Here is a 24,743-nt window from a genome sequence, read left to right as displayed (position 1 = left end):
CATCTGGAGATGATGTGACCACGGCCCAGGCTCGTCTCATAACTCCAGACTGGGCTGTGACGAACGCTGATTCGGTCGATGGAGCCTTTCCTTGTCGCATCTGTTTTTTTTTTGTTGTTGTTGACCACGATCACCTAGATTTTGCGCCAGCGCATCCAAACGTGGATAATTCGGGGCGGGGCGGTGACAGCGTGCGCGCAAGCGTCATGCTTGATGGACGATGGGCGCATCGCATGCTTTTTACTCTCAATGTAACGCTGTGCGACACAGAGACGAGATACGGGATGCGCGCTTTAGTTCTGGACGGCGCATTTACTGCGACATTATCATCAAGTTGGTTAGAAGCTTGCGTTATGAGATCTACACTATAGAAGGTAATGCGAAAAGATATCATGCAGCGCATTGCGCATCTCTGGATCGCAACATGTGGCAAGGGTCTGCTTGGCTTGTTCAGGATATGCATGTTCCGGACTACCTAGTCAGTCACGGGTCCTTGGGGGCCCTTAATATGCATGCTCTGGTTGGTGTATTACCTTTTGAACTGTGGCCATTCCAAGGGTCCACGACTCTGATATACAGTACAGTTGAATAGATTAGACGTGGTAGAGAATAATAAACAACATACTTGAGGTCGGATTGAAACTATTCAGTCTCTGTCAGACCAGTAAAGAGACCAATTGGGGTGCCGCCATCACAACGGATCCATGGCACCATCATCCACATCCACAGTTACCTCCACGTTCACTCACATTCACGTTCACGCGTGCTCTGGCCTCATGCTGAAACAAAACAAGCCGAACGTGTGGCCAAGGTCCAATCCAAGATGCCATTCCACCATCTTTCTCGTCCCTCGTACGCCGCGAGCTAATCGCTGCGACCGCTGCGACCGCTGCCTGAACGGTTCAAGATGAAACCCCAGAGAAGGGAAATTGATCGACCGGGCCCAGGCGCCGAACGAGGGTTATCATGACACGGACAATTGGCTGTTCCTGTTGGTGGGTGACGAGGATGAATGTAATGCCAACGCAATTGACTGAGGTTCTGAACAAACGCAGTTCCATTCTTCAGCGTCATCTCTACTCAGCGGGAACGACTATTGTGCTTCTATTTTGAGTGCTTCGGGACTTTGGAGGTATGCGCCTGGCACACAGAGGCTGGCTGGGCTCTTGACGCTTGGATTTCGTTTGTCTCAGAATCATTCGCAAGCTAAGCGCATCATCCCTCGGAGTGGTCAATGGCCATCATGAAGCGCAAGTCGATAATGAACTGGCGCAACTTCACTCCTTAGTCGCTGAATTACGCATCAGACGGACCTGTATGACATTGTTGCTTTATTATGTGGGATCGAAGCGCACCGAATACTTTGCTGTCCATATCATAAGAATCTTGTCGGGTAATAAGTGTTCGATAGTAGTACCAAACAAACTGGAACATCAAGGTGTCATAATCAAGAGCGCCACAAAGGGGTGTCTCTCATATTGCATCTTCGAGGGCACAGCGACATCTCAATATTATTCTTGAAACTTATCCATACAGTGAAGGACTTAAAGTATTCCAAGATGGCCTATTATCGCCTTTCAAGCTCTCAAAATTTCCTCGTTAACACAGACCGTTCGTGATGCTTACCGTGTGCCAAGCTTACTTCGACACATGATCAGTCTAGACAGGTCCCAGCTCGGTCGACCATGAGAATCAGTGCGATTGGCTGCTGATGATCTGTTGCAACCACCAGCTCAGACATCTCTGAGCCGTTGAATCGAGAGCTCTCCGCTTTCTCAGCGTGTCGACCTCAAGAAGGTTCCTCTCAGCATCCCTTCTACTGTTTCGAAAGTTATGACTGAATCTTCAGACCATGGAGTCTTCATTGCTAGCCCTATCCAGAGAGATCAATTGTATCATGACTGACAACTTTGCGCTAGAGTCTAACATCTGTAACAAGCCCTGATTGAGGTCGCATTGAACCCTGGACAGGCTTCGCACACTCCCATTGGAGCGCGGAGGAGGAATTCGCAGGTAAAGTGTGCGTGTGTGCGCGCGATCGCAGCTCAACAAGCGATGTCGCTGAGCATATTCTACCTACGGTATGGACTATGTACAGTACACTATCAGCAGAAGCTAGCGGGAACCACTGCAGTGGTTGTTGTTCGTTGTCCCCTCTTCTTAGACTAACCACACCACATTTGGATTGGAGGTGAGGGTCGTCAACAGTCACAGACTCACACGAGGCCACCGACAAGTGTCAGAGACACTGGATCAAGAGGGGCTGGGCTTGAGGATTCTTTTCCATTGGGAGTACGGTCACAGTTGTTGGTCGCCAACGACCAGTGGCTAGCCTAACTTGGGTCGCTTCTTGGAGCGATGGATATGTAGCTAGCAGTCGATGGATCGTGAGTGGCCGATGAGACCATACTCCGTAGCAATAGCCAGCGCTCGAGTGAGAGTTTCGGGAGGGAAAGGAAGCCAGCAATCCAAGGTTCCCAGGATCCGCTGAAATGGACAACCCATGCATGCACTGTCAGTCCGTCATGGTGCTCGGCGATATGGAGCCAATATTCAACTGAAAGCGACAGGTCCTACGCAGCTCAATATCTAGAATTAAGACTGGCGCATTACTTTCGCTTTGCTCACCGGCCTGTCCCTGAACCTTTTGGCCCAGATTTGTAACCTTGCGACGAGTCTAAACAAGAGATGGCCGTTGCGAAGGCTCATCAGCACCGTATAAAGACCCGAATATGCGCCTTGCTTTGCTGCTGGGGGATCGACATATGGCTGCCCAGGTCCTTGCAACCAATTCTGATAACTGGCCCGCATAGGTTTCAAAGCCTGTGAGGAGTCGCAGATGAGATTCAGATGGAGAGCTTGTATTGTAATAATTTTGTCAAGCGACTCGAGATTGCTCAACGAATCGAAACTGTAGCGTATGCGACGTGCGCGCAAGAAGATACTGATCAGTTTGCGCTGCGCATCTGCACCGCCGCATCCGCTTTTCTAGGTTCGTTCGCGCGGGAGGAATCGAGAATGCGCCCTCTTTTCCCCTGAAGTCCATCACAACGTAGAAACCAAAAGCAAAACTACAGTGTCTATTATAAGTATCAAGCTACCTTTCCACGGTATCTGCCACAATAATACCGAGATTAGAGGCACGTCATGGCAGTTCCTTGAATAGATGCTCGGGTTCATCGGCGAGGAACCACAATGGATGGGTCCTGGGCAATGAGTCCCCTCCCCTCAGGGCAAGCCATCCAACCAGCCCTGGCTCAATTTCAGCCATCAGCCATGTCTCCCTATCCCTAACTTCTGGCCCAGGCGCTGTAATTACAGGTTGCCGCACGCTGTCCAGGGCCGTGTCTAGCGGCCTACTGTCCTCATTTCCAGGCCTCCTTCAGGAGTTCTTAACGCTTAACCCCCCTAAACGGAGTGTTCTCGTGTTAGTGAGCACAGCTCCGTTCAAATTCAACAACCTCTCTTGTCTCGTCTGGTCTGGCTCCTCTTTTCCTCATGCACATCCTCTTGCCGACTCTTCAACGCCGCCACAACCATCCCAACACGGATCAAGACCTCTCTGGTAAGTCCCATCGCCTGTGTTATTGTGCGCGATCCCCATCGAGACCCAATCTCGAGGCCCCGATTCTCCCCTCTTCCATCCTGAGTCCCCAAGTTCATGTCCTCTCTGCTTCATCCGTTGTCCCCGTCCCAAGAAGCGCCAGACTGCCCCGACCATCAACCTACCCATCCTCTGCTCGAGGGTTCCTCTTCATCGTCTAATCGGCAGTTCCTCAGACCATCCAGCCGTTCCGCAGTTGCTAACAGGCTTCGAAACAAACAGCATATCGATCTTTTTACCGTCGCTGTCGTTCTAACGAAAACCCTCCACCGTTCATCGTCGTCACACGCACCGCAAGTCCAAAGCCTGAGACCACACAGACACACAAGACTCGGCGCTTACCGCCTACGGCGTAGATGTTGATTATCCCTTGATTCTTCATCTACGTTTTGACATCGCTTTTTACACATCTTGTCTTGTCTGCTTTTCTGGTCCCTGACCGTCGCATATAGCATTGAGCGTACTGTTGAGCGATCTTGTCGTGAACAGGGCCGGGCCCAGTCTATCCCAGGCAAAGCCCGCAAACACCACTCTGAAACCCATCAACCCAACTACTCCCATCAATTCTACAACGTCCATCTCTATCGACACAATAAACATCCTGTCAGCTTCACAATGGCCTCAATGTCGCCTCTCAACACTGCTATCGTTCCTTCTGGAGCGTCCTCAAATGGCGGCAGTGTTTCACCCCAACAGACATCAACACCCAAGAACGTCGCATTTGAGCTATTGTTTCTCGAATCCCCCCATTGCCGTGCGCGCTTGCCAATGCGAGTGCAAATATACCCCCACGACACAACGGACTCCATTGTCACTACCGTAAAGAACTTTTATGGTCTGTACTCGGGTCCGACCGGGTCAAAGGGAGTCAGTTTCGAAGATGATCTTGGGAACACTCTTATTGCACGGTACGAGAACTTTCGAAACAATATGGTAGTATACGTCAGGGTTATAGAGGAGCCTCCGGCGAATGCAACTGCGTATTCTCCCCACCCTTACCATAACTCATCAGTTGGCACCCACCCTTACTACAGCGACAATGGCTATACTGCCACTCAGGCTCAGCGCTTTCCCCAAGAGTTGTCCAGGCCCAGCTCTCGGACATCACGGAGACGAAGCCCGTCCCCCAACACTGCTCGTGGCCGAAGAAGTGCTTCTGCCAGCACAAATGGGAAGAAGGGTCGTTCTCGTTCCTCCAAGACCCGAGCTTCTGCTTCTCGGAGTCATACCGAACTATACAGCGACAGTATAAACGGCTACAGCAGCAATGATGAGCATGACTCGACATCTGGAAAGAACAAGGACCAACTACCTACTACTGATATCAGTGTCGAGAACATTGTTGAAGGTGGCCGTCGTAAGAGGGCCAAGTTCGAAAGCTCGGTAAGTGGAGACCGCCATTTTGACAAGGCGGGCTCAGAGAAACTGACAACGTCGGCCTACAGGAACTTCCATTGTTCGCACCGCCCCAGATGCCTGCGGCGACATCGAATCCTTCAGTATCTCCTGCTCGCCGAGCTGAGCCTCATCGCCCCGCAATGCCATTCGTGCAGCCTCATCAAAATCCCTTCATAAACCCCCGCCCTATGCAGTCGCCCCAAGGTTATTCACATGGCATCACGCATCCCAATCTCTACTCAACCCCGGGACCCGATCGCCGCAACCGAAACAGTGGCGGATACACCAGTAGCGCCATGGGAATTCTTCCTACTCCCGACCCAACTATTGGCAGTTGTGTGTCTGAAGAGGACAAGGACGTTGCTATCCAGCTGATGCGACTTGGTGATATGTCCAATGTCTCCCACGGCCGAACCTCTGCTTCTACTCTCGATGATACATTTAGTGGCAGAGCCGATGCTGCATCCTCTACTGGCGCTACTAGTGATGGCGAAAGCGAGAGTGAGACCGAATTGCCTCCTGCGCGACGCCAGAAGCTAGATATTTCCAGCACTGTTGGCAATGTCTATCAGACTACCGAGTCGCACTTCATGCCACCCCCTGAAAGCGCCGAAGTTAGTGGAGACGATGCTGACTATGAGGATGGCGCTGACGAGTCTCTGCTCTCCACTGGCAAGAGCAAGCCTGGCAAGGCTCAGAAAGCCTCTGCTAAACCTAAGGCATCTGCCTCTGTTTCTAAAGCACCATCGGCCAAGTCCTCCAAGACTGCCCGTCCCTCTACTGGCGTCAAGGGTAAGAAGCTGCCCCCTGTCCCAAGTGGCCCAATGTCCCCGGCTTCTATGCCCCCTTCGCGAAAGCAGTCCATCGCGTCTACCGGACAGGCTTCCCTTGCCCCTGGCGAGGATGACCAGCCTGATCTTTCCACCAAACCTCGCTGCCAACGTTGCAGAAAGAGCAAGAAGGGCTGTGATCGCCAAAGGCCTTGCGGGCGCTGTCGCGATGCTGGCCTGTCGGCAGACCAGTGCATTAGTGAGGATGAGGGCAACGGCCGAAAGGGTCGATACGGTCGTCACATGGGAGTGCCCATCAAGAAGGATGAGGTCACCGCCGTTGTCCAACCTGCGCTATTACCCGCTGCACCCATCGCGGCTGCTGCCATGACAATGGATAAGTCCAAGAAGCGCAAGCGATGAGCGCCTGGCTTCAGTTACACTGCCTGAAGGTTTTCAATTTTGTCGTATATACTGGTCTTTGAGCTTTGACACAGCAGTTTTACTGGCGTTGTTGTCGGCTTACTTGTCATCTTTGTCGATGTGGCATGAATGACTTGTACAAATCTCCCAATGGGTCCCAACGGTTTACCAACAAATGGGCCATGCACTCAGATGTTTTCTTTTTTATGTTTTCCCTGGTTCTTCTAGCTTGCAGGCGAGAGGGCAGCACTCATGATGATACTCAGGAGGATGTAATAACGACGGCCGTTCGGCCATTACACTCCTTATACGGCGTTTTGAGACAAGATGTAGGAGTTGTCGAGTGTCTTTTTTTAACAAAAAATCTTTTTCCTCCGATTCAACATTGTTTTGGTTGCCTCCGGGCACAATGAGGTTGACGGTCAGCCACGTCTGAATCGCGATGGATTTGTGGACGGCAGTTCCACAAGGCAAACCACTCAAAAAAGGTGCGATACGGTGGGGAACAAGGGGCGTGGTGCTTGGAAAATCTCCCAAGGTTTAGAAGGAAGGACAGGAACGGTATATGGAAGGTTTATCGTATGCGTACTTGAGGCGCATTCTGATCGAGATGCATGACTTAAAAGAGATGCTGTCTGGATGCCACACCGGCCACGCAAAGGAACGGGTTAATGTGGCAAAAGGCCAAATGTTTCCGATATGTTATTCTGTTTTCTAGCGACTTTTCTATATCTTGTTGTACGCAACTAACTTCATACAACATGCCTGCGATTAATTAGGTTCATCAGTGCGCGTGAATTGAAAGTGTGCGACACGGGCTACCGTAATGCGCAGCTCATATAACGTCTTCAAAATGATAGGCCATGCATTCTGGTATTGCGCGACCGCTTTACCAATGTTTCGAGGAATATTTAAATATTGATTGCTGATATTGACGAAGGCTTGTGTTTTGAGGCCGTTTCGCGACAGTGGAAGCCCGAAAGTTCGTTTGCCGAAATGCCCCGAAACGGTCAATTGCAACATTGAGAGTGAGACTTCTGTATCACGCCTCACAAAACTGCACCTCCACCTCGAGCCCTTTTTTCCCAACAAGTATATTCCGACTCAATATATCACAATATTGTGGTCTATTCTACACCCTACCGCAAATCGGCTGCCCCCCCACCATCAAAACCTGAGCTAGCGTGCCGTTCCCGCCCCACCTTTTGCCGATATGGAGACAATCTATAAGCCGATTGGCCGTTGGGCGGCATCTGGTCTCACGTGACAGCCTTACATCATATATCTCTTTACCGCCATTGTTGTTTTTACCCCTCCATCACGAGCGCGGGGTAATTTCTTGTCGAGCTTTTTGGTTTCTGTTTTGGCTGACTAGGGCATTGATGTTAGTTGACATAATAAAATAATCAACCTCCAAGTTATTCAGTTGTGCGTTTAACTCGAGCACCGGTATATGCTTAAAATTTGAGATGCGGGTTGTGCCGTTTCTGAACAGTAAGTTAGTTGTGTTTATCTCAAAGTCAATGCCTAAGTTTATGCTATCATGACGTTTCAAGCATCCATCCAGCATAACAACAATAGCTTATTTCATGAACGGCGCAAACTCTTCAGCAGTCGCACAGGAATCCGCCATCAATTATCGTTGTTTATCTTGACCCCTGGCGCCGGCTCCGGCCGCGACCACCTGTGACTTTTTCGGAGACGTTTCATTGGCCCCACGCGCCAGACCAACGGACTTCCGACTCCGGATATAAACACAGCAGGCCATCGGAGCGGGGGTCGGTGGGGATCGGTTCGTCGGCGGTTAGTGGGGCGACCGGCTGAGGTTACCCTGAACATGAAGTAACGGCAATGCTTTTCCTTTCTTTTTGTTCACATATGGCGGTATTTTCAGATAATCTATTGGCTGATACTGAAAAATGATACTCGTTTGGGAGTATTTTACTTCATTTCTAACTCGATTGTTGACATCGATCAAGTTCATGTATACTTTTCGTTAAGGCCGGTTTGTCGAAAGCCTTTCTGTCAACAAGGTGGCTTACTGATGGAAAGCATGTAATATACTTATGCCGTGCTACCTGTAAGTCCGGCTTTGTTTGAACTAGTCACCGATTGTAATCGAAGGGCGCGGTTGGTTGTTAGAAGCGTAACCCCATGATTCACCATAACTAGGTCAGCAAATGATGTTGACTGAAATTGAGAGCAACAACTATGGTGACCCGATCTGGGGTTTGTGGGGCGCGATATCGGCAAGCGACCATGGAATTGCGCCCTTCGAAAATCTTTGACTCAATTATTAAGGAATCCGACTCTGATCGGGATGGGGCAGACACCAGGACATATATAGTTGACAGCTGCCCCAGTTGAATAACCCCGAAACCATGCCCAGCAACCTCCAAATTCTACTACTTGCTGGCCAGTCCATGCTATAGCATATCAATGGAATAGACCTTAATACCATACACTTTATCGTATCAACAATGTTTGGCAAGGATGTAGAGCAGACGCCAACTCGGAGGCAGTCGTCACCTTGCCCCTCTGAAGGCAATCCCGAGGACCCTCAGAACCTCCATCACACTATTTCAAATACAAACGCCCCTCCGCCGGTCTTTGATCCTGAAAGCTTCGACCCACCAGATGGAGGGTTCACAGCTTGGTCCCAAGTTCTTGCTGGTGTCTTCATCAATTGCTTGGCATGGGGCTACCCCGCCTCCTTTGGTGTATACCAGCTTCATTATGAAGAATCGCTTGGATTGCCTTCGTCACAAATCTCTTGGATCGGTTCCTGCCAGACTTTCCTGACGTTCGCGTTCTGTGGCCCAGCCGGCCGTCTTGCCGATGCTGGATATACCAGAGAGACTGTCGCCTTCGGAAGCTTCCTGGCTATCTTGGGAACGTTCATGACCAGCCTGTGTAAAGAGTATTGGCAAATATTCATCTCCCAGGGTGTCTGCACAGGTATCGGCTTAGCCTTGCTATTCATGCCTGCTGTGACTGTTGTTGGTTCTTATTTCAAAGCCAAGAAGGCATTTGCTCTGGCGCTGGCTGCTACGGGCACTGGGCTGGGTTCCATCATTTTCCCTGCCACTCTCCAATATCTCATTCCACAAATCGGCTTCCCATGGGCCGTCCGCTGTGCTGGTTTCGTCGCTTTCGTCTTGATAGTTGCCGCAAATCTCATATTAAAGCCGTACCTCGCTCCGAGAAAATCAGGGCCCTTGATAGAATGGGAGGCCTTCAGGGAACTCCCCTATTTATTGTTCGTGCTGGGCGCGTTTCTGAACTTTTATGCATTATACTTTGGTTTCTTTTATGTAAGTGGCTCCTTTCGAGACTAGCTGTACTGCGTTATTGTCGCTAACAGTAAACAGATCAATGTTTATGCTCGCAACGTAATCGGGTTTACAGCAGTTGAAGCTGTCAGCTTGCTACTGATTGTGAACGCAATGAGTATTCCTGCGCGGCCTATAATGGGATACCTGGCAGACAATATCTTGGGACCGATAAACGCATTTCTTATTGGGATGACTGCACTCAGCGTCATGGTGTACTGCTGGATTGGCGTCAAGTCCGTCGCCGGTATGTACGCTTTCTGCGTCTTCTTTGGATTCGTGAACGGCGCGTGTCAGGGAACATTTGTTGGTGCTAATGCGAGCTTGACCAAAGGTAAGAGATCCGCCGACTTTTGCTTTGCTGTTTGTTCTGTTGTACATGACTGACTAAGTAATTAAGATCCTCGCAAGATGGGTACTCGCTTCGGTATGGTTCAGACGATTTCTGCATTTGCTAGTTTGGCTGGACCACCGACTGCTGGTGCCATCCTGGATAAATCGAATGGTAATTTTGTATATGCACAGATTTGGGGTGGTACTGTGTTTTTGTTTGGGGCTCTCATGATTGCTTCATCTAGAGTTGCGTCAACCGGATTTGTTCTGATGAAAAAGAAATAAGAGAAAAACAGATTGGGCATGTACAAGAATACAACGATTCGGTACTTGTGATTGAATAAGTATGCATGGACTCTTAAGTAAGGCAACAAGTAAATGGTGACGTTTAAAGTGAATAGAATATATCAAAGGCCTTTTCATATCCTGTTTAAGTGATGAAGAGTGGTGATGACTAGGCGAGCAATCTGGCTCCCGTCTTGCCATACAAAATCGTGCTCGCCTCTGAGGTGCTTATTAACTTCAACTTTGAGTCCCTGCTCTCTTAGAAGGGAGGCCATGCTATCAATCTCCGGCTCATCAATAAGTGTATCCTCAGTAGACCATGCAAGCATTGCTAATTTCCCACTTGCCCAGTTGTCTCTGAAGCTTGATTTAAACCGAGCTGGAGAGGCTTTCTCCCAGGCAGACTTATCGTCACCAAATGCGGCTTCGATAAAGCCAGCATACCCTCCGTTGTGCCTGTCATTGAGCCCAACAAGATCGAATATACCTGATACTCCAACAATGGCAATGGGCAAGGATCCCTTGGGGTGAGAGGCAAGAATATCCCCACTCATGAGAAGTTGGAACGCGAGTGTTGCACCCGCAGAGTGACCGACCAGGATGTAGTTGTCTGACAACTCGTACCTGCCTTGTAGATAGTTCAAAGCTGACCAGATATCGTCTAAATGATCTGGGTGTTTCACGGTGGCAGACTCTTGGGGGAAGTCTGGATGAGGTGATAGCCGATAGTCGATACTGACAAAGCCAGCAATATCCAGTATCGCGACTGCACCCGAGATGACAATGTGCTTGATAGACTCGGTGAAATCGTTCTCATTGTTACGAGGATCACGCCAGGCACCTCCATGGATGAAGCTGAAGGCTGTTAGTGAAACTGGAGAAATAGCAGATCAATGGGAAACCCTTACACCACCCAATAACCAGTTTTCTCGGCCGGACGATCAGCAAACCGCCATACACCTAGTTTCTGACGGTTATGTTTCCCGTATTGGTGAGACGCATAAGTGAGCCGCAGGGATTTGTCTTCGGCAATATCGGCCATCTTGTTTCGCTTTATTGGGTGACTATCGACGCTATGACCCGAAAGGAAATGTTGATCACAGGGGTTGTTCGCGGAGGTCAGTAAAGGATTGGGTATTAGATGCGAGAAACTCAGATCGGAGGCGTTAGTTCTTTAGGCCGTTTTTTATAGCAGACACTTCTTTAAATTGGGGGCGGATGTTGTTCCCCGTTCTAGACATCGGCACTCGTTAGACCAAGATGAGGGGTCTTGGGATGTCGGAACTTTCGAACCCCGGTATCGGCCAATCGGATGAAGTTTCCAACTTATCGGGTTGGGCACTTATATCTGGCGTTCCAATAAGATCTGCAGAATTGAACAAGTCACTTTCTGGCACGATCCGAAAAAGGGACTTGGTAGAGAGAATCTGGAATATGAATATGAACTAGATTTCAATAGTATAGAGCAAAGTCTACTAATTCAGGATATCATAATAGGGGTAATACTTGGACATTTACGAAAACAGAAGGAGCTCTCAGGTTACCTTCCACAACATGCTGTAAGTACTTACCTATTTCTCTAATTCAGCAATTGCCGTTGGCAGGTGCATTGCTTTTTGCGGAACGGGGCGGGAAGAAGCACGTTTAAAGAGACATGGCAACACGGAACCACGGATGAACGCCTTCCGATGTAACCGTCTTGCCGTCCTCTTATCTGACAATTTCTACCATCTAAGGTGCTGACAGGACTTTATCTTCCTTAGACACGCAATATCATGTCCTTCTTCAATCTATAAATCTTCTGTCACCGAATCCCAGGCCTGAGACGATTAGACGATGCTAGGATCGCACACAAATCGGAATCATCGGGAGATAAACCGCTAGCGAAGTTGATGACCGACAGGCATCTTTGGCCTTTTGCTCTGATATGGTCACACCAAAAACCCAGACTGAAGATGTACAGGGGCATGAGTTTGCACTACAGGGGCTGCACGTGTCTGGTTCGGGAAACTGACCATGCTGTGCCTGTGAGATATGGATCACGGACGGAAATACCTTGACGCACCCAGCAAATTGCTCTCGAATCACCACTGTTTCACTCCCACTATGCTAACCCTTCCCGTGTCGCCTATTGATATTCATGAACTTCATGCTAGTCACGTATCGACAAGGGACTCACATGCTTCAGCTGATAGGCATGCTGGAAGCGAGGTGGACCAATGATCGCCAGGCCCCCTGTGCTTCAACGTCTCCCCACTTCCCGATGGTTACCTCAAAAGTCCATTCAAAAGCGGCTAATGCATCTATGAGCGGACTCAGCCCGGAGGAAATTAAGAACAGACGCCGTATTTCAGTGCCAGGCCTCATAAGTGGCTTACTGCGACCTGTAATGACTGATTCTTTGCAGACAAGGATGCAGTCTTTGGTTGCCCCAAATGTCATGTTTTGACAAGGATTTGGACCTAGTCTAGACTTTCCTGCGAGCTGATGCTGAAACGATGGCTGAACCGAAACCGTAGTTCTGCAGTGAAGTGCGGATCATCAGAATGTCCTACCACACCTTCGGGTTCACACTATCGGGAGAGCATCTTGGGAGAGTCTAGCGACTAGTTAACTTTTATCGTGGTGAAGACCGAAGATCTTTCTATTCTCACTATCTTTGATCAAAGTTAAGCCTCGGAGCCTCAACCAAATTGGCTAACTGGGAAACTTGAGACTCATAACCTGAGCTATTTGCTTGTTGTATGATTGCGCATGCTGGCATGTCTCTGTCCACCTCCTTGCTTGGGACCGTTCATGATGTGCATTTGATTTGCTCGAGTTACGAAAAACTCTATTAAGTCCTAACTGTAAGTATTCCCAACCCCCGATGTTTGGCGTTCAACTAAGAAAAGATAGTTGCTGCTGGCTTCGGCACGCTAAACAGGGTGCTTGGTTCAAACAATACGCCTGTTTTCTTCCCAAACCTAACCATCTACGCTACGTACCGTCTTGGTGACCCAAGGTTTGCTTCTTGGTATGCGAAACTTGACTGTGCTATCCAGTACAAGCTCGCTCAATATGATGTTGCTTCTTGTCCTGAGCGGATTGACGCCATCACCTCGACAAACAACCTGGTCTGGCGATGCCTCACCAACCCTGCCTGCAATTAGGCTGGACCAAATAGGACTTTGACAGATGCACCGTTCCTTTCATGGCCCATTGCAGAACTTCCATGGACTCGCGGATGCAACATCGCCTCCCGCTAGCTAGTGGCTTGAAGAATTCGGCTAGAAACATGCCTTAGAATGGTCTTCAAGACGGTGAGATGCAAGGGTACTTGAAGCCATCAGCTTCACACCCTCTCTCTCTCTCTTCTCGGTCAATGGCAGGTCTGGTACCTTGCATCCGGCGTATCACACCCATGCTTTACACACATCAACTTCAATTTGACACCCCCCCATCGCAGTTGAGACCCTTGCCCTGCATTTGATCAGATCCGCCGGGTCGGTTGGTGCAATCCTAGCATGTGTGATTCACTCGCAGTTGTGAGATATATCTCACAGTGAGCCCCCCCTGCGTCCCTCCCATTAATTCTGTTTCGTGAATTTATTTTATCTCTTTCATCTTCGAGCTTTCCTTTCGATCCTCCCACGACTTTTGAGGACTGGGCCATGCTCAAGCTCGAAAACTTGTTCGTGACGCTGCAGCGCCATGGCCACTAATAAAGATATTGACCTTGATGAAGAGAATGGGTCTACTTTGGTCGCAACAGCGATCACTCTGTTGACACTAAGCTGGTTCTCTGTCGGGCTGCGCACATATACAAGGGCTGTCTTGATGAAAAGTTTGCAGCTCGATGACTGGCTTATGCTCGTTGCTCAGGTAAACCCCTTGTGACATTACATGGACAACTCTCACCAAGACTTAGATCATCTTCACGATATCATGTGCATTCATCCTTGAAGGTGTCCAGCAGGGAATCGGAAAGCACAATGATGCCATCAAAGACGATGGGGCCAAAGTTCAAGCCCTTATGGTAGGCATCATCTTCTCCCTCGACACTCATTCTTGGTCAGATATTCACGCTATTACAGTGGCAGGCTTTGGCAACAGCGACCTATATTTTGGACATGATGTTCATAAAACTCAGCATTGGCGTCTTCTTGCTCCGTTTATGTGTCAAAAAGGTCTACGTCTGGATTATCCGGATCAGTCTAGCTATTATCAGCATCTGGAGTATAGTTCTCTTTTTCTGGAACCTATTCCAGTGCAAACCAGTCGAAATGCAGTGGGACTTCAGAATAAAAGATGGTACTTGTGTGAGTGCAGACCAGATCGTCTCCGCGGCCTATGCCATAAGTGTTATGACAGTCGTTTCTGACTGGCTCTACGTAAGTAAAACACTATGTCTCATCTGCTAAGCTGCTGCACAATACTGAATGCTCGATAGGCCCTTCTACCAATCCCAATGCTGTGGTCGGTCAAGATGACCAAGCAAGCAAAGGCAACTGTTATTGCAATTTTGGGGCTAGGCATATTGTGAGTTCGCTCTCCTCGTTATTCAGAAGCTCGCCTAACATACCGTCAAGTGCCAGTGTCGCGACCCTTGTACGCCTACGATTCCTTGCCGATCTTACTGATACGGAAGACATTCTATGTGAGTAGCGCCCGGATATGTAGTCTTCTCCTAACTGACTTCTTCAAGTTGCTGGAACCGATGCCATGGTTTGGACACTGATAGAACCAGGTGTCGCTATTGTTGCATCAAGTCTAGCTACCATCCGACCACTTCTTCGGGCTATGAGGATCAGAGGCTTCGAATCGACCGAAAGCACTTATGGCACAGGGCATTCTGCTGCTGTCAGATCAAACGAAAACCGTTCCAAAATCGGAATTTTGATTATGCCAGGCTTTGGCCCTGAAGATGTCTCACTGACCAATATGGTGTCACAAAATAACACGACCTCCCCATCACACTCAAACGACATCGAAATCATACCTCCTCGACACGTGGGCGACGGCCCTATTTCGCCTGGTCAAGCGAGCATCGTTAAAAGCGAGATCCTGGTGATACAAGGCAATAGCTCGCCCCCGTCGTCCTGGCAAAGTCGAAATAATCGATCTGCTTCTAGCTCTTTCGACCAAATCCACGACCTCGAGGCATACAGCCAAGAGCTTGAACGCAATGATACGAGGGGCAGAGGCAGATGAATGGAATTATGATATGATACCCAATGGAGACGAAAGCGCCCGATATATGGCTATTCCTTTCTTTTGCTACCACAACAACGACATCTTACAGGGGACTTTTTGTACTTGTATTCATTCAGGAAAGGGAGCAACAGGCGTCAGGGCTAGGGTTGGGCTGGAACATACAGGAAGCAAAATCAATAAGTTTGCCACAATGGGTTTGGCCTCTAAAAGGAGAGGCAGCAGGTTTTCAGTGAATGGCTACGAGTCAGTAGAGGCTTGATAGATGGCGCATTGAATAAGGTTCACATGTTTTGTTAGCCTCTAATGTATTTATGATAGTCAAGCATTTTTACAACACTTTCTTCAATTTTCTTCACTCATTCATCATCCACATTGATACTAAGGGTTCACCTGCTTGAAAACGCTTAACAGACGGTGCATACTTGATAGGCATGATACACTTTATAATTATAAAAGGTTTGATGGTGTAGTTCGGGTATCTTTGTTTATTCATCACCGAGCGACTCTTACTATTTCATTGTCTTCAAGTGTATCTGCGACATGTCTGTAGGTTGACGTGGTGCTCATAAATCAGCACATGGCTGTGGGATAGTCCTTATTTAATCCTTAGGTCCTCGGATGAGACCTCCCAATCCTCCTCATCATCCCACTTTGGCGCAAGGACAAAGCGACCCATAATCTTGCCCATTCCGATACTCTCTCCACCAATAACCCCTGGACGAGGTTTCTCGTCATTCTCTTCAATGATAACAGCCGTTGTTAGGAAATTCATCCCTGTGGCAGGGTTCAGTTCCATAGTACTGCCGCCCCAGTCCAGTTCTACACGGCCCGACTTGCGTACTTTCAGCTGGCCTACCATACCGCCCGTTGTTAACAGGCTGGACATGAAACCAGTCTTCTGCTCGGGGTCTTCAAAGCCTGGTACATTAAATCCTGGAGTGTTCTTGTCGTTAGTAAGATCCACGGGCTCTGTGTCGGCGGCGGCTGGTGTTGATTCCAAGACATTATCTTCACCCTCACCAGGCTCAGGCTTGACTTTGTTAATGGAGCTGGGTTGGGTAATTGGCTTCAGGGGGGGCAAGACAGGAGGGAACTGGAATAAGTACATGCGACCATCCTTGTTGCTCGGACCTTCTGTTTTGCCCTCTTCGCCCTCGGAGATTTCGACAGCACCCAATTCATTCGCGAGAATCTCCAGATCTGTCTGGATCATGACTTCTTCTGGGTCTTGCTTTGGCTTCTTGGTCTGTGGCACTGGTGTTTCGGAAGGCTGCTTGTCTTTGTCTCCTGTATCGGCCTTTGCCTCGATGTCCAAATCCATGGAGTAGTCGAGCCCGGGCTCCTTTTTAATGACTGGCGTTTTCGAATCATTCTTCCAGATGCCACCGTCCTCTGTGCTCTCGTCCGTTAAAAGAGGCTCGTCTGCGTCGCCATCCACCCAAAGGCTCTCCTCTTCCTTCGAAGGGGTGAGAGGAATAGCTTGAGCATTTTCCGCGGCTTCTAATTCTGCTGTGGTGGCCACTATGACGCCCTCATCCTTATGCTCTCGTCGGTATATGCCCATAGGAAGTACGCTAACGGCGCGGGAATTGAGCGCCTCGATCATGGCCTCGTCTTCGCTGTCAAGATCCTCTTCGGGAGTATGAACATGGAGTTTATCCGCGTTGATTCGGGCCTCGCGAGATCGTGACGCCTGAGCAAAGCCAGGTTTCGAATCCGATTTAAATCCTCTTCCACCACCTCCCCCAAACCCACCACCGCCTCCTCCTCCACCGCCAAACCAACCACCACCTCCACGCCCGCCGGAGCCTGTGACAGTTAGATAGCTGCAATTGAGTCGTGGTATCTCGGAGGTAAGGCTTACCTGCTGCACCAGAGGAAAATGGACCACTGGCCCCCGAAATGACTCGACCAAAACCGCCTCTACCCATGGCATCACCACGGCTCCTTTTACTCCTGAAACGTGAACGCCCTCTCGCCTTGCGCTCATCTGCTTCTCTCTCGCTCGCTTTCTGCTCCTCCTGTCGGGCAAGACTGTCTCGTTCTGCTTCATCTCGGCGAATGTTCTTGGGTCGGAAGCGACCAGCTGTAGGAGCTCTTGTCGCCCGAGTGGTAGTCCCTCCGCGGATTGATGTGGTCGTTATACTCTGAGGTACTGGAGTGGCACTGCCTGGAGTATCTGTAACGGCTGGAGTAGAAGAGCCGGCGTTGTTTTCACCGGCTGCCCGTGAGCTTGCCACGGCCGCACCCCTCCGACTGCCCCGAGCCGCTGCCCTACCACGGTTCATGTTGTTTGTATTGTGGTTATTGTTTACAGGCTGAGAGTGAATGTAGGCGGCGAGTAGTGATTGTCGGTATCGAAGACTTTAGTCGCAGATGAAGCTTTCAAAAATTTAGCCTGAGTCGCAATGCGAAAGTTCCATAGTGGGGTCCGGAATGGTGGGGGACGATGGAATTCTGCCATTTGTGAGATATCTCCTACTCACCGCCTACTCTTCCAAATTATGAAGTTAATAAAGTCACGGTGGGATAGTCGATTTTAAGACAAATTAAACCTTGTCCTATGACTGTACGATTTTAAATAAACAAACTAGTGAGAAACTAACGTTCCATGTAAGAAATAGGTAGGTATATTACAAATAGACAAAATGTTTGGTATGAAGAACAGTTACTTACAATGCCTTAATTCAAGTAACCTACTGTCTTGCTCCAGGCTTTGAGTTTTCTACAGAGTATGTGTTTAAGCTATAGCACTTCTGTTGACTCCAGAAAGCTGCTTTCGAGAATCCTAGCTTAATGTCATGTCTGTTTTATAAGAGGATATCAAGTGCTCCACTATATAGCTTTACTATTTACAGTAACATTACTTTTCTTTTAAACTTTTCTAAACTATAAGGTAAACTAATCTATCTTTAGTAGAGATTGCAATAATTCTATCCTTAACTTATAATTAAATATTCCTAGGTTTATGCTTGATTAAGGTACCTTGGGTACCTTAGTTTAGGATTTCTAGTCCAAGTCACTGAATACTGAATCACCTCCTTCATCCGTTAACACATCGTTTCCCAATATGGAAATCCTGTCGAGCACCTATTGGCCAGCATTTAATGGGGGGTGTGGTCAGGGCCATCACTGCAACTTAAAGGTATCCATAGGTACTTCTTCTATGGCCAGTCATCATATGCATCTCCTTCTCAAAGACGATGCAGTCTCCATGGGAATATGCAACCAAACGAGGATGTATCTAAGCCAGCCTCAAACTTTCTTCTTGTTTCGAGTTAGGATTGTTTCTTAAAAATGGTATCAACCGACGAATGACTGATTGACAGTGTGATAGGCGTGCTTAATAGTAGAAAGATGGACGATTCAATGGAATAAAGCGGCCAGGAAAAGGCTGCATCATCTTAATGTGAATGGTAATGCCTTTTGATTAGTCGGTGCGGAGGAGCACGGAATTCATAGTATTAGGGGTAGTGATGCAGGAGAAGTTGTGTATGATATACAAAGATGGCGCAAGAGAAATATTTGCGTGTTCAGCGACATGCGCAAGCTTGGTATGAGATCCTACCAGCCGTGTTCTCTTCGTCTTGGCTGGAGGCAATGGACAGCCTAGTTGCTGTTCAAGCGGTGCTCAAGCTTTGTAAACCAAGGCGATCTCAAAATGAAAAAATAAAATTGTACACCAGCCACACTGCTCCCGCATCTGCAACAATTAGAAAAAGGATGTACTGAAGTGCCTTCTAAATCTGTAACATAGTGTCGTTGATTGATTGTGCATATGCAATCGGCATACTTCTCAAAAGTGCCAGGAAAACACGCCATGTTCTTCATGTGATGGCAGCCAAGGCTTTATCATCGAAGGCACATCAGTGCTTTATCACCGAATTCAGAAGCAATGCTCCCTTCCTGAATAATCATTGATCCAATCCATTCTCTCCCGGCTTCAACCGTTTTTGCCCCAAACTTGACAACCACACACCCTCGAACATTGGCTGCAGACCAAAGGACACCGCCTTCTTTCTCCTCTTTGAGTCTCTGTAGTCGCCAACGCTCGAAGTCAGAAACATCTGTGATGCTTTGCACCATCGCTTCTGGTGAGCGGAAGTCCCGGGCTCCAATGCGAGGAAGTGCGCCAAACTCACTCTGAAAGAATTCCCCCAACGATTTGGTTTTGGATCCGCGCAATATGAGAGTTCCTGATATTGCCATATGCTGCATCATTTCTGGTAGTGTGCGCCCCACGGACTTACTCGCATCCCTTGATAGGTTGATTGAGTCTCGTACCAAGAGTCTATCAGTTGTAGTTGTTTTAGGATCTTGTAGCCATATCTCGTTCCGCCCAGTCCATTTCCTGAAGCTCCAGTTCTCTCCACGAGCCACACGCCCTTGGGTGACCCAATCCAAGAGACAGAGCGACGCTTGGCTTCTGAGCTTGAATATTTGCTTCTGGACGTATACACTATCCTCGAAGGGCTGGACAGGATCCGGAAGGAGACACATGGAAGCGCCATCGTCTATAGTAACGTCCAAGTTTTGAGTTGTGATGATATCGGCTGTAGCCGATTTGAAGATCTTTGTGTGACCTTGGGTAGCGATGCTGAGCTTCGCTTGCGGCTTGACGTGTATTGTCAGATTAACACCGTCTCCAGCAACAAGCCCCCCTCCATAAGATAATAGGAAAACGAGAGTGCTTGGCTGGTTAGACGAAGGAGCCGGGGATATCAATTTCAAAGGATACTGATAAGTCATGGTCTCAAGACCGCTCTCGCCGGCGGGGAGTAGGCCAACGACGATACGGCCATCGCCAGGAGAGGAGGATGAGGGAGGAAAAGGCGAGTCCATTTTGGAACCATGTTGCGATGATAGTGAAAGGTAGAAGTCCGGGAATCAGCGAAAGTTTGATTGGGCACAGGCGATAGTAACGACAGACTGCATCTCCATCGTGACGCACCTTGACTAACAAATAAATACCTTACCTTGGTTAAAACTGAGGCACGAGTCAAAGGTTCTCTACTATTAGATAAGAGATAAGAGATCGTTGGTCAACACAGTGGCTGTGGCCCCACACCAGCTGGGATCGTGGGGTTACATCAATCAAGCTTGAGCGTGGCTTGTGAGAGGCAGAAAGGGAAGGGAAGCTCGAAAGACGGAAGCTACATGAAGTCAAGCTAATTGGCTTTTTTATTTATTTGTTTCTTTTTAAAAAAAAAAAAAAAAAAATACAATTATATTTTGCTACCATGTAGCTGTGGAAACAACCATACGTATCCGAATCAGAGGGATGCTAGAGACAGAAGCTGGTCGTAAAAATGTAAGGACTTAGCTACTTCTCCGATGTTCACCCGTGGGAAAGAAAACTGGCACCACCCACCCACTTTCCAGAACAGCTTGCGCCGCCGTCATCCCCAACTCCATCCCCATTTGCACTCTACTTACTCCACGCGACATTCGACGCGCCAAGTGGCTAAAAAACCATTGTCACCCTCGCATCGAGGGTTTAAACACCAGACATTGATATTTCAAATGCCGATATCACGCCCACCCCCAAGAGACACCATGGACAATAACGCGAGCCCGTCTCCTGATCCTGATGCGACAACGCGTCGCCGATCGGGACGCGTCGTGAGGGCACCCACCAAATTTACTCCTGATACTACAGCTCAATCGACAAATCCAAAGCGCAAGCGAGACGATCAGGATGATGAAGAAGAGGACGAGGAGGAAGATGCGGAAAATGAAGCGCCCGATTCAGACGAGGAGATGAGCAACGAGCCCGACAATGACAGCGACGAAGACCATTTCGCACCGCGCTCTCGAAAGAAGTCGTCGCAAACAAGTCGCGCAAAGAAGCCTTCAGCCAAAAAGCCCAAGATCAATGGTTCCAAGCCTTTGCGGCCTGCGCGAGTGACCCATGCAGCCAAAAGTCTCCCGAGCAGACCTAAGAAGAGTGTTCGCATTGAAGACGCTGCTGTGAAAGGGCATGGGCTCTACTGTAGGCTAACCTTTCTCTTCCTGCGTGCTTTCCTACATGCTGACACCTTGAAGCCCACCTATTCGGATCGGGTGATTCTAGCAAATCGGTGGCAGAAGAATGGCTGGCTAGCTACAAGACAAACGCAGTAGCAGCCACTGCTGACTTGGTGAACTGCATCCTTCAATGCGCTGGCTGTGATCAGCTCATCACAGAAGACGATGTTCTAGACTTGGACAACGTTGCAGGACGACTGGCAGATCTTCAGAGCATTTACCAAGAGGTATTGCAATTTTCAATCGTGCCTCCAGCCATGCAAATTTTGCTGACATTATTACAGCAACAAATTACCGACTATCCTCTCATCTCCAGAACCAAACATTCACGATCCTTCCGAGACGTACTCATTTCCTTCTTCGAATGCCTCATCGTTGATATGCACCAAGGTCGTCTCATGTACAGAGACGAAACATTTCTTGACAACCTGCATACATGGCTTGCTAGCATGTCCTCATCGTCACTCCGACCCTTCCGTCATACCGCAACCACTATATCTTTGGCAGTCCAGAGTGCGCTGGTCACAGTAGCTAACGATCTGGACTACAGACTCAAGAAGAGCACTGAAAAGCGTGACAGGGAACAGACCAACAAAGATCGCAAAGCTTGCGCTGATGCCATCCAGTCGTTTTTCGACACCGTTTTTGTGCATCGTTACCGAGATGTCGACCCCAAGATTCGAACTGAGTGTGTGGAAGCACTCGGGAACTGGATCATTTCCCTGCCTGTCATATTCCTTGAGCCGGGCTACCTCCGGTATCTTGGCTGGATGTTGTCAGATACCAATGCACCCACTCGTCTCGAGGTCTTGAGGCAGCTTACCAAAGTCTTTCGGAGAGATGCCGGGCAGCTGGGCCACTTTATTGACAGATTTCGTCCGCGATTGGTTGAAATGGCCTGCAAAGATTCCGATGTCGCTGTTCGCGTCGCAGCAATCGGCGTTATTGACGTCCTCCGCGACCAAGATCTTTTAGAAGGCGAAGAGGTGGACGCCATTGGGAAGCTCATATTTGACAATGAACTTAGAATTCGAAAGGCGGTTGTTGGGTTCTTCGTCGCATGCACTAGGGATGCTATCAGTGAAAAGACCAAAGAACTGCGTGATTCTGAAGCTACGGAGGACATACCCCGCGGGAAGAAGGCTTCTGTTGACGCCCCCCGTATGGAGTGGATTGACCTAAAGTGCCTTGCCGAAACCCTTGCCATCTATGACAATCAGATCGAGGAGGAGCACCAAAGTGGTCAGATATTGGGATTGGATGTTGCAGTTGATCTTTTGGAGTCTGCTATTCCAGAGACCAGGATCTCGCTGGCTGCCCAAGTTCTGTTCGAGAAGGTCAATGCGATCAAGCAGTGGACACTCTTGGCAGGATATTTGCTCTTTGATCATACAACCAGTTCAAAATCGCGATCCAAGGGAAATAACCCAGATCTTGCGTTCAAGAAGGCTGTCGCACCTACCACCGAGGAAGAATCGATACTCCTGGATGTGTTGAGCTCAGCAGTAAAATCGAGCCTGACATATGCTCCTGAACACGACAGATCAAGAAAGAAGTCACAGACAGGCAAAGAAGCCGAGGATGTACGGATAAGCCCCGAAGATACAGCAGCCGAGCTGGTCATTGTAATCCCCCCTCTTCTTAGCAAGTTTGGAGCAGAGCCAGACACAGCCGCGATTGTTCTTCGCCTGGCGCATGTTCTCGATCTTGAACTCTTCAAGCCACTACGCCAAAACGCAAACAGATACGAAAAGCTGCTCGACGAAATCGTCACACAGTTTAACCGACACGACGACAAGAGAGTTTTGTCAGAAGCAACTGCGGCGTTATTGCATGCGCGACAGTATGGAGAGTTGGAGGAAATCACAGACAGTAAATTGTCATACTTGTGGGAAACTGTCACCACTTCTCTACATAACTTCGACAAGACCTATGAGCTTTCGTCGAGAGGTAATCTAGGCGAGGCACCTCTCAGGAAATTGTCAACAGTTCTTCTCAAAATCAGCAAGCTGGCGAGCATTTCAGACTGTATCGATGTCTTGGAGTCTGACGAAGACTCATCCAAAACAGCAACAACCCCTCCCATTCAAATACTAGCCAATATTGTTCATCGGGGCAAGTATGAGCCTCTCGACGACCAAGACATCGACGATCTCGAGGATGAGGTGGTCTCATTTGCGATCAAGACCTGCCAATTCTACTTTATGTGGAAGACGCTGGCTTATTCCAAACTCCTGTCATCGACTGGGAGTATCGCAGATGCTGAGCTTGATCAACTATCGGCACTTCGCCAGACTTTCCGCCGACATCTTATTGAAACCCTATCATCACGCGCCGCCATTGACCAGTTGAGATTATTCGCTACCGGCAGCCTGTGTGATCTTCACCTTACCTTCGCTACCCTCCGCTCAACTATTGATCAACTCAGGCCCTCGTCCACTTCTGAGTCACAAGCCTCGAACGGCGAGAAATACAAGACATTGATTCAAGATATCGAATCCGGCCTCATTCCTGAGTTGATTGCTATCTTTGACGGCACCGAAAAACAGTATGCCAAAAAGATAAAGAAGGACAAAACCCTAAATGAGCCAGCTGAAGACGAAGATCCTATGGCTGATGATGAGGACGAAGAGGACGAGGATGAGGACGAGGGTCTTTCCGAGGAAGAGCGTTTCACCGCCGAACTCAAGGCCGAAAAAGCTTTGTGCGAACTCACCGCAAAATACGTTCTCGTGATTACTGCTCGCCTGGTGGATCATAAGGGCTCACACGCAGGCAAGTTAAGGCGGCGTCTTCTTCGCAACCAAAACAAACTTGGCAACAACTTCAAAGAAGTCGTTGCCTATCTAGACGAAGAGAAGTTGGCCGAGCGGACAAGAAAAAAGGCCACCCATACACAAGCTCCAACAAGCACCAAACCTCAGAAGGCCCAGCTTAGTGAAGCAGTTGTAATTGGAGAGGATGACGAGGATGACATCTTTGATGACACGCCCCCGCCAGAGGAGGGCTCCAGAGAAGATCTCCGCGCAAAGGGTCTTCTTGAGGATGATCCGATCGAGGACGATGACGAAAATGAAGATGAAGAAGCGGAACGACCAGCTCACGAATCAGACGATGATGTTATAGGGGATTAGACACAACGAGTTTGACCTCTTACACGGTGGATACATAACTATTGCGATCTTCGGCGGAAATGACGTGCGTTTCCTGTTTCCATTTTGTGAATAAGGCGGTATAGTTTCGGATGGTTTCTTTGTTTTCTTAGTTTGTGTATGTTGCCTCTTGCCAGTTTGGACTTAGATGCTGGAGTCTGGGTATGCGGCAGAGGGAGGACCTGAATTTAGGGCGTCAAAAGACTGTGTGTACAAAACATCT

General features: G+C 48.8%; 7 protein-coding genes across 7 annotated transcripts; 4 read left to right on the top strand and 3 right to left on the bottom strand.

The window, feature by feature from the left end:
• Window positions 1-4,219: 4,219 nt before the first annotated feature.
• On the top strand, window positions 4,220-6,195 carry FSUBG_8331 (C6 finger domain protein; the record flags this gene model as incomplete). The annotated part of the gene is made up of 2 exons (XM_036686729.1): window positions 4,220-4,987; window positions 5,050-6,195. The coding sequence occupies 2 exons, from the start codon at window positions 4,220-4,222 to the stop codon at window positions 6,193-6,195; spliced, it is 1,914 nt and encodes a 637-aa protein (XP_036536188.1).
• A 2,480-nt stretch (window positions 6,196-8,675) lies between these two features.
• On the top strand, window positions 8,676-10,145 carry FSUBG_8330 (monocarboxylate transporter 4; the record flags this gene model as incomplete). The annotated part of the gene is made up of 3 exons (XM_036686728.1): window positions 8,676-9,509; window positions 9,567-9,861; window positions 9,928-10,145. 3 exons carry the CDS (start codon window positions 8,676-8,678, stop codon window positions 10,143-10,145), a joined length of 1,347 nt encoding a protein of 448 aa, XP_036536187.1.
• A 134-nt stretch (window positions 10,146-10,279) lies between these two features.
• FSUBG_8329 (kynurenine formamidase) lies at window positions 10,280-11,187 on the bottom strand (the record flags this gene model as incomplete). Its single annotated transcript, XM_036686726.1, has 2 exons — window positions 10,280-11,000; window positions 11,054-11,187. 2 exons carry the CDS (start codon window positions 11,185-11,187, stop codon window positions 10,280-10,282), a joined length of 855 nt encoding a protein of 284 aa, XP_036536186.1.
• A 2,651-nt stretch (window positions 11,188-13,838) lies between these two features.
• FSUBG_8328 (integral membrane protein pth11) lies at window positions 13,839-15,338 on the top strand (the record flags this gene model as incomplete). The annotated part of the gene is made up of 6 exons (XM_036686725.1): window positions 13,839-14,009; window positions 14,056-14,163; window positions 14,222-14,518; window positions 14,578-14,666; window positions 14,717-14,784; window positions 14,833-15,338. 6 exons carry the CDS (start codon window positions 13,839-13,841, stop codon window positions 15,336-15,338), a joined length of 1,239 nt encoding a protein of 412 aa, XP_036536185.1.
• A 598-nt stretch (window positions 15,339-15,936) lies between these two features.
• On the bottom strand, window positions 15,937-17,629 carry FSUBG_8327 (DNA-directed RNA polymerase III; the record flags this gene model as incomplete). The annotated part of the gene is made up of 2 exons (XM_036686724.1): window positions 15,937-17,150; window positions 17,206-17,629. The coding sequence occupies 2 exons, from the start codon at window positions 17,627-17,629 to the stop codon at window positions 15,937-15,939; spliced, it is 1,638 nt and encodes a 545-aa protein (XP_036536184.1).
• A 1,564-nt stretch (window positions 17,630-19,193) lies between these two features.
• On the bottom strand, window positions 19,194-20,183 carry FSUBG_8326 (urease accessory protein; the record flags this gene model as incomplete). Its single annotated transcript, XM_036686723.1, has 1 exon — window positions 19,194-20,183. The coding sequence occupies one exon, from the start codon at window positions 20,181-20,183 to the stop codon at window positions 19,194-19,196; it is 990 nt and encodes a 329-aa protein (XP_036536183.1).
• Window positions 20,184-20,897: 714 nt separating this feature from the next.
• FSUBG_8325 (cohesin complex subunit SA-1 2) lies at window positions 20,898-24,502 on the top strand (the record flags this gene model as incomplete). Its single annotated transcript, XM_036686722.1, has 3 exons — window positions 20,898-21,333; window positions 21,387-21,595; window positions 21,653-24,502. 3 exons carry the CDS (start codon window positions 20,898-20,900, stop codon window positions 24,500-24,502), a joined length of 3,495 nt encoding a protein of 1,164 aa, XP_036536182.1.
• Window positions 24,503-24,743: the final 241 nt, after the last annotated feature.

The sequence above is a fragment of the Fusarium subglutinans genome, assembly GCF_013396075.1.
Source record: "Fusarium subglutinans strain NRRL 66333 chromosome Unknown NRRL66333_c0000113, whole genome shotgun sequence".
NCBI lineage: Eukaryota > Fungi > Ascomycota > Sordariomycetes > Hypocreales > Nectriaceae > Fusarium > Fusarium subglutinans.
The sequence above is the reverse complement of the archived record's forward strand: the minus strand, read 5'-3'. Positions and strand labels throughout refer to the sequence as shown.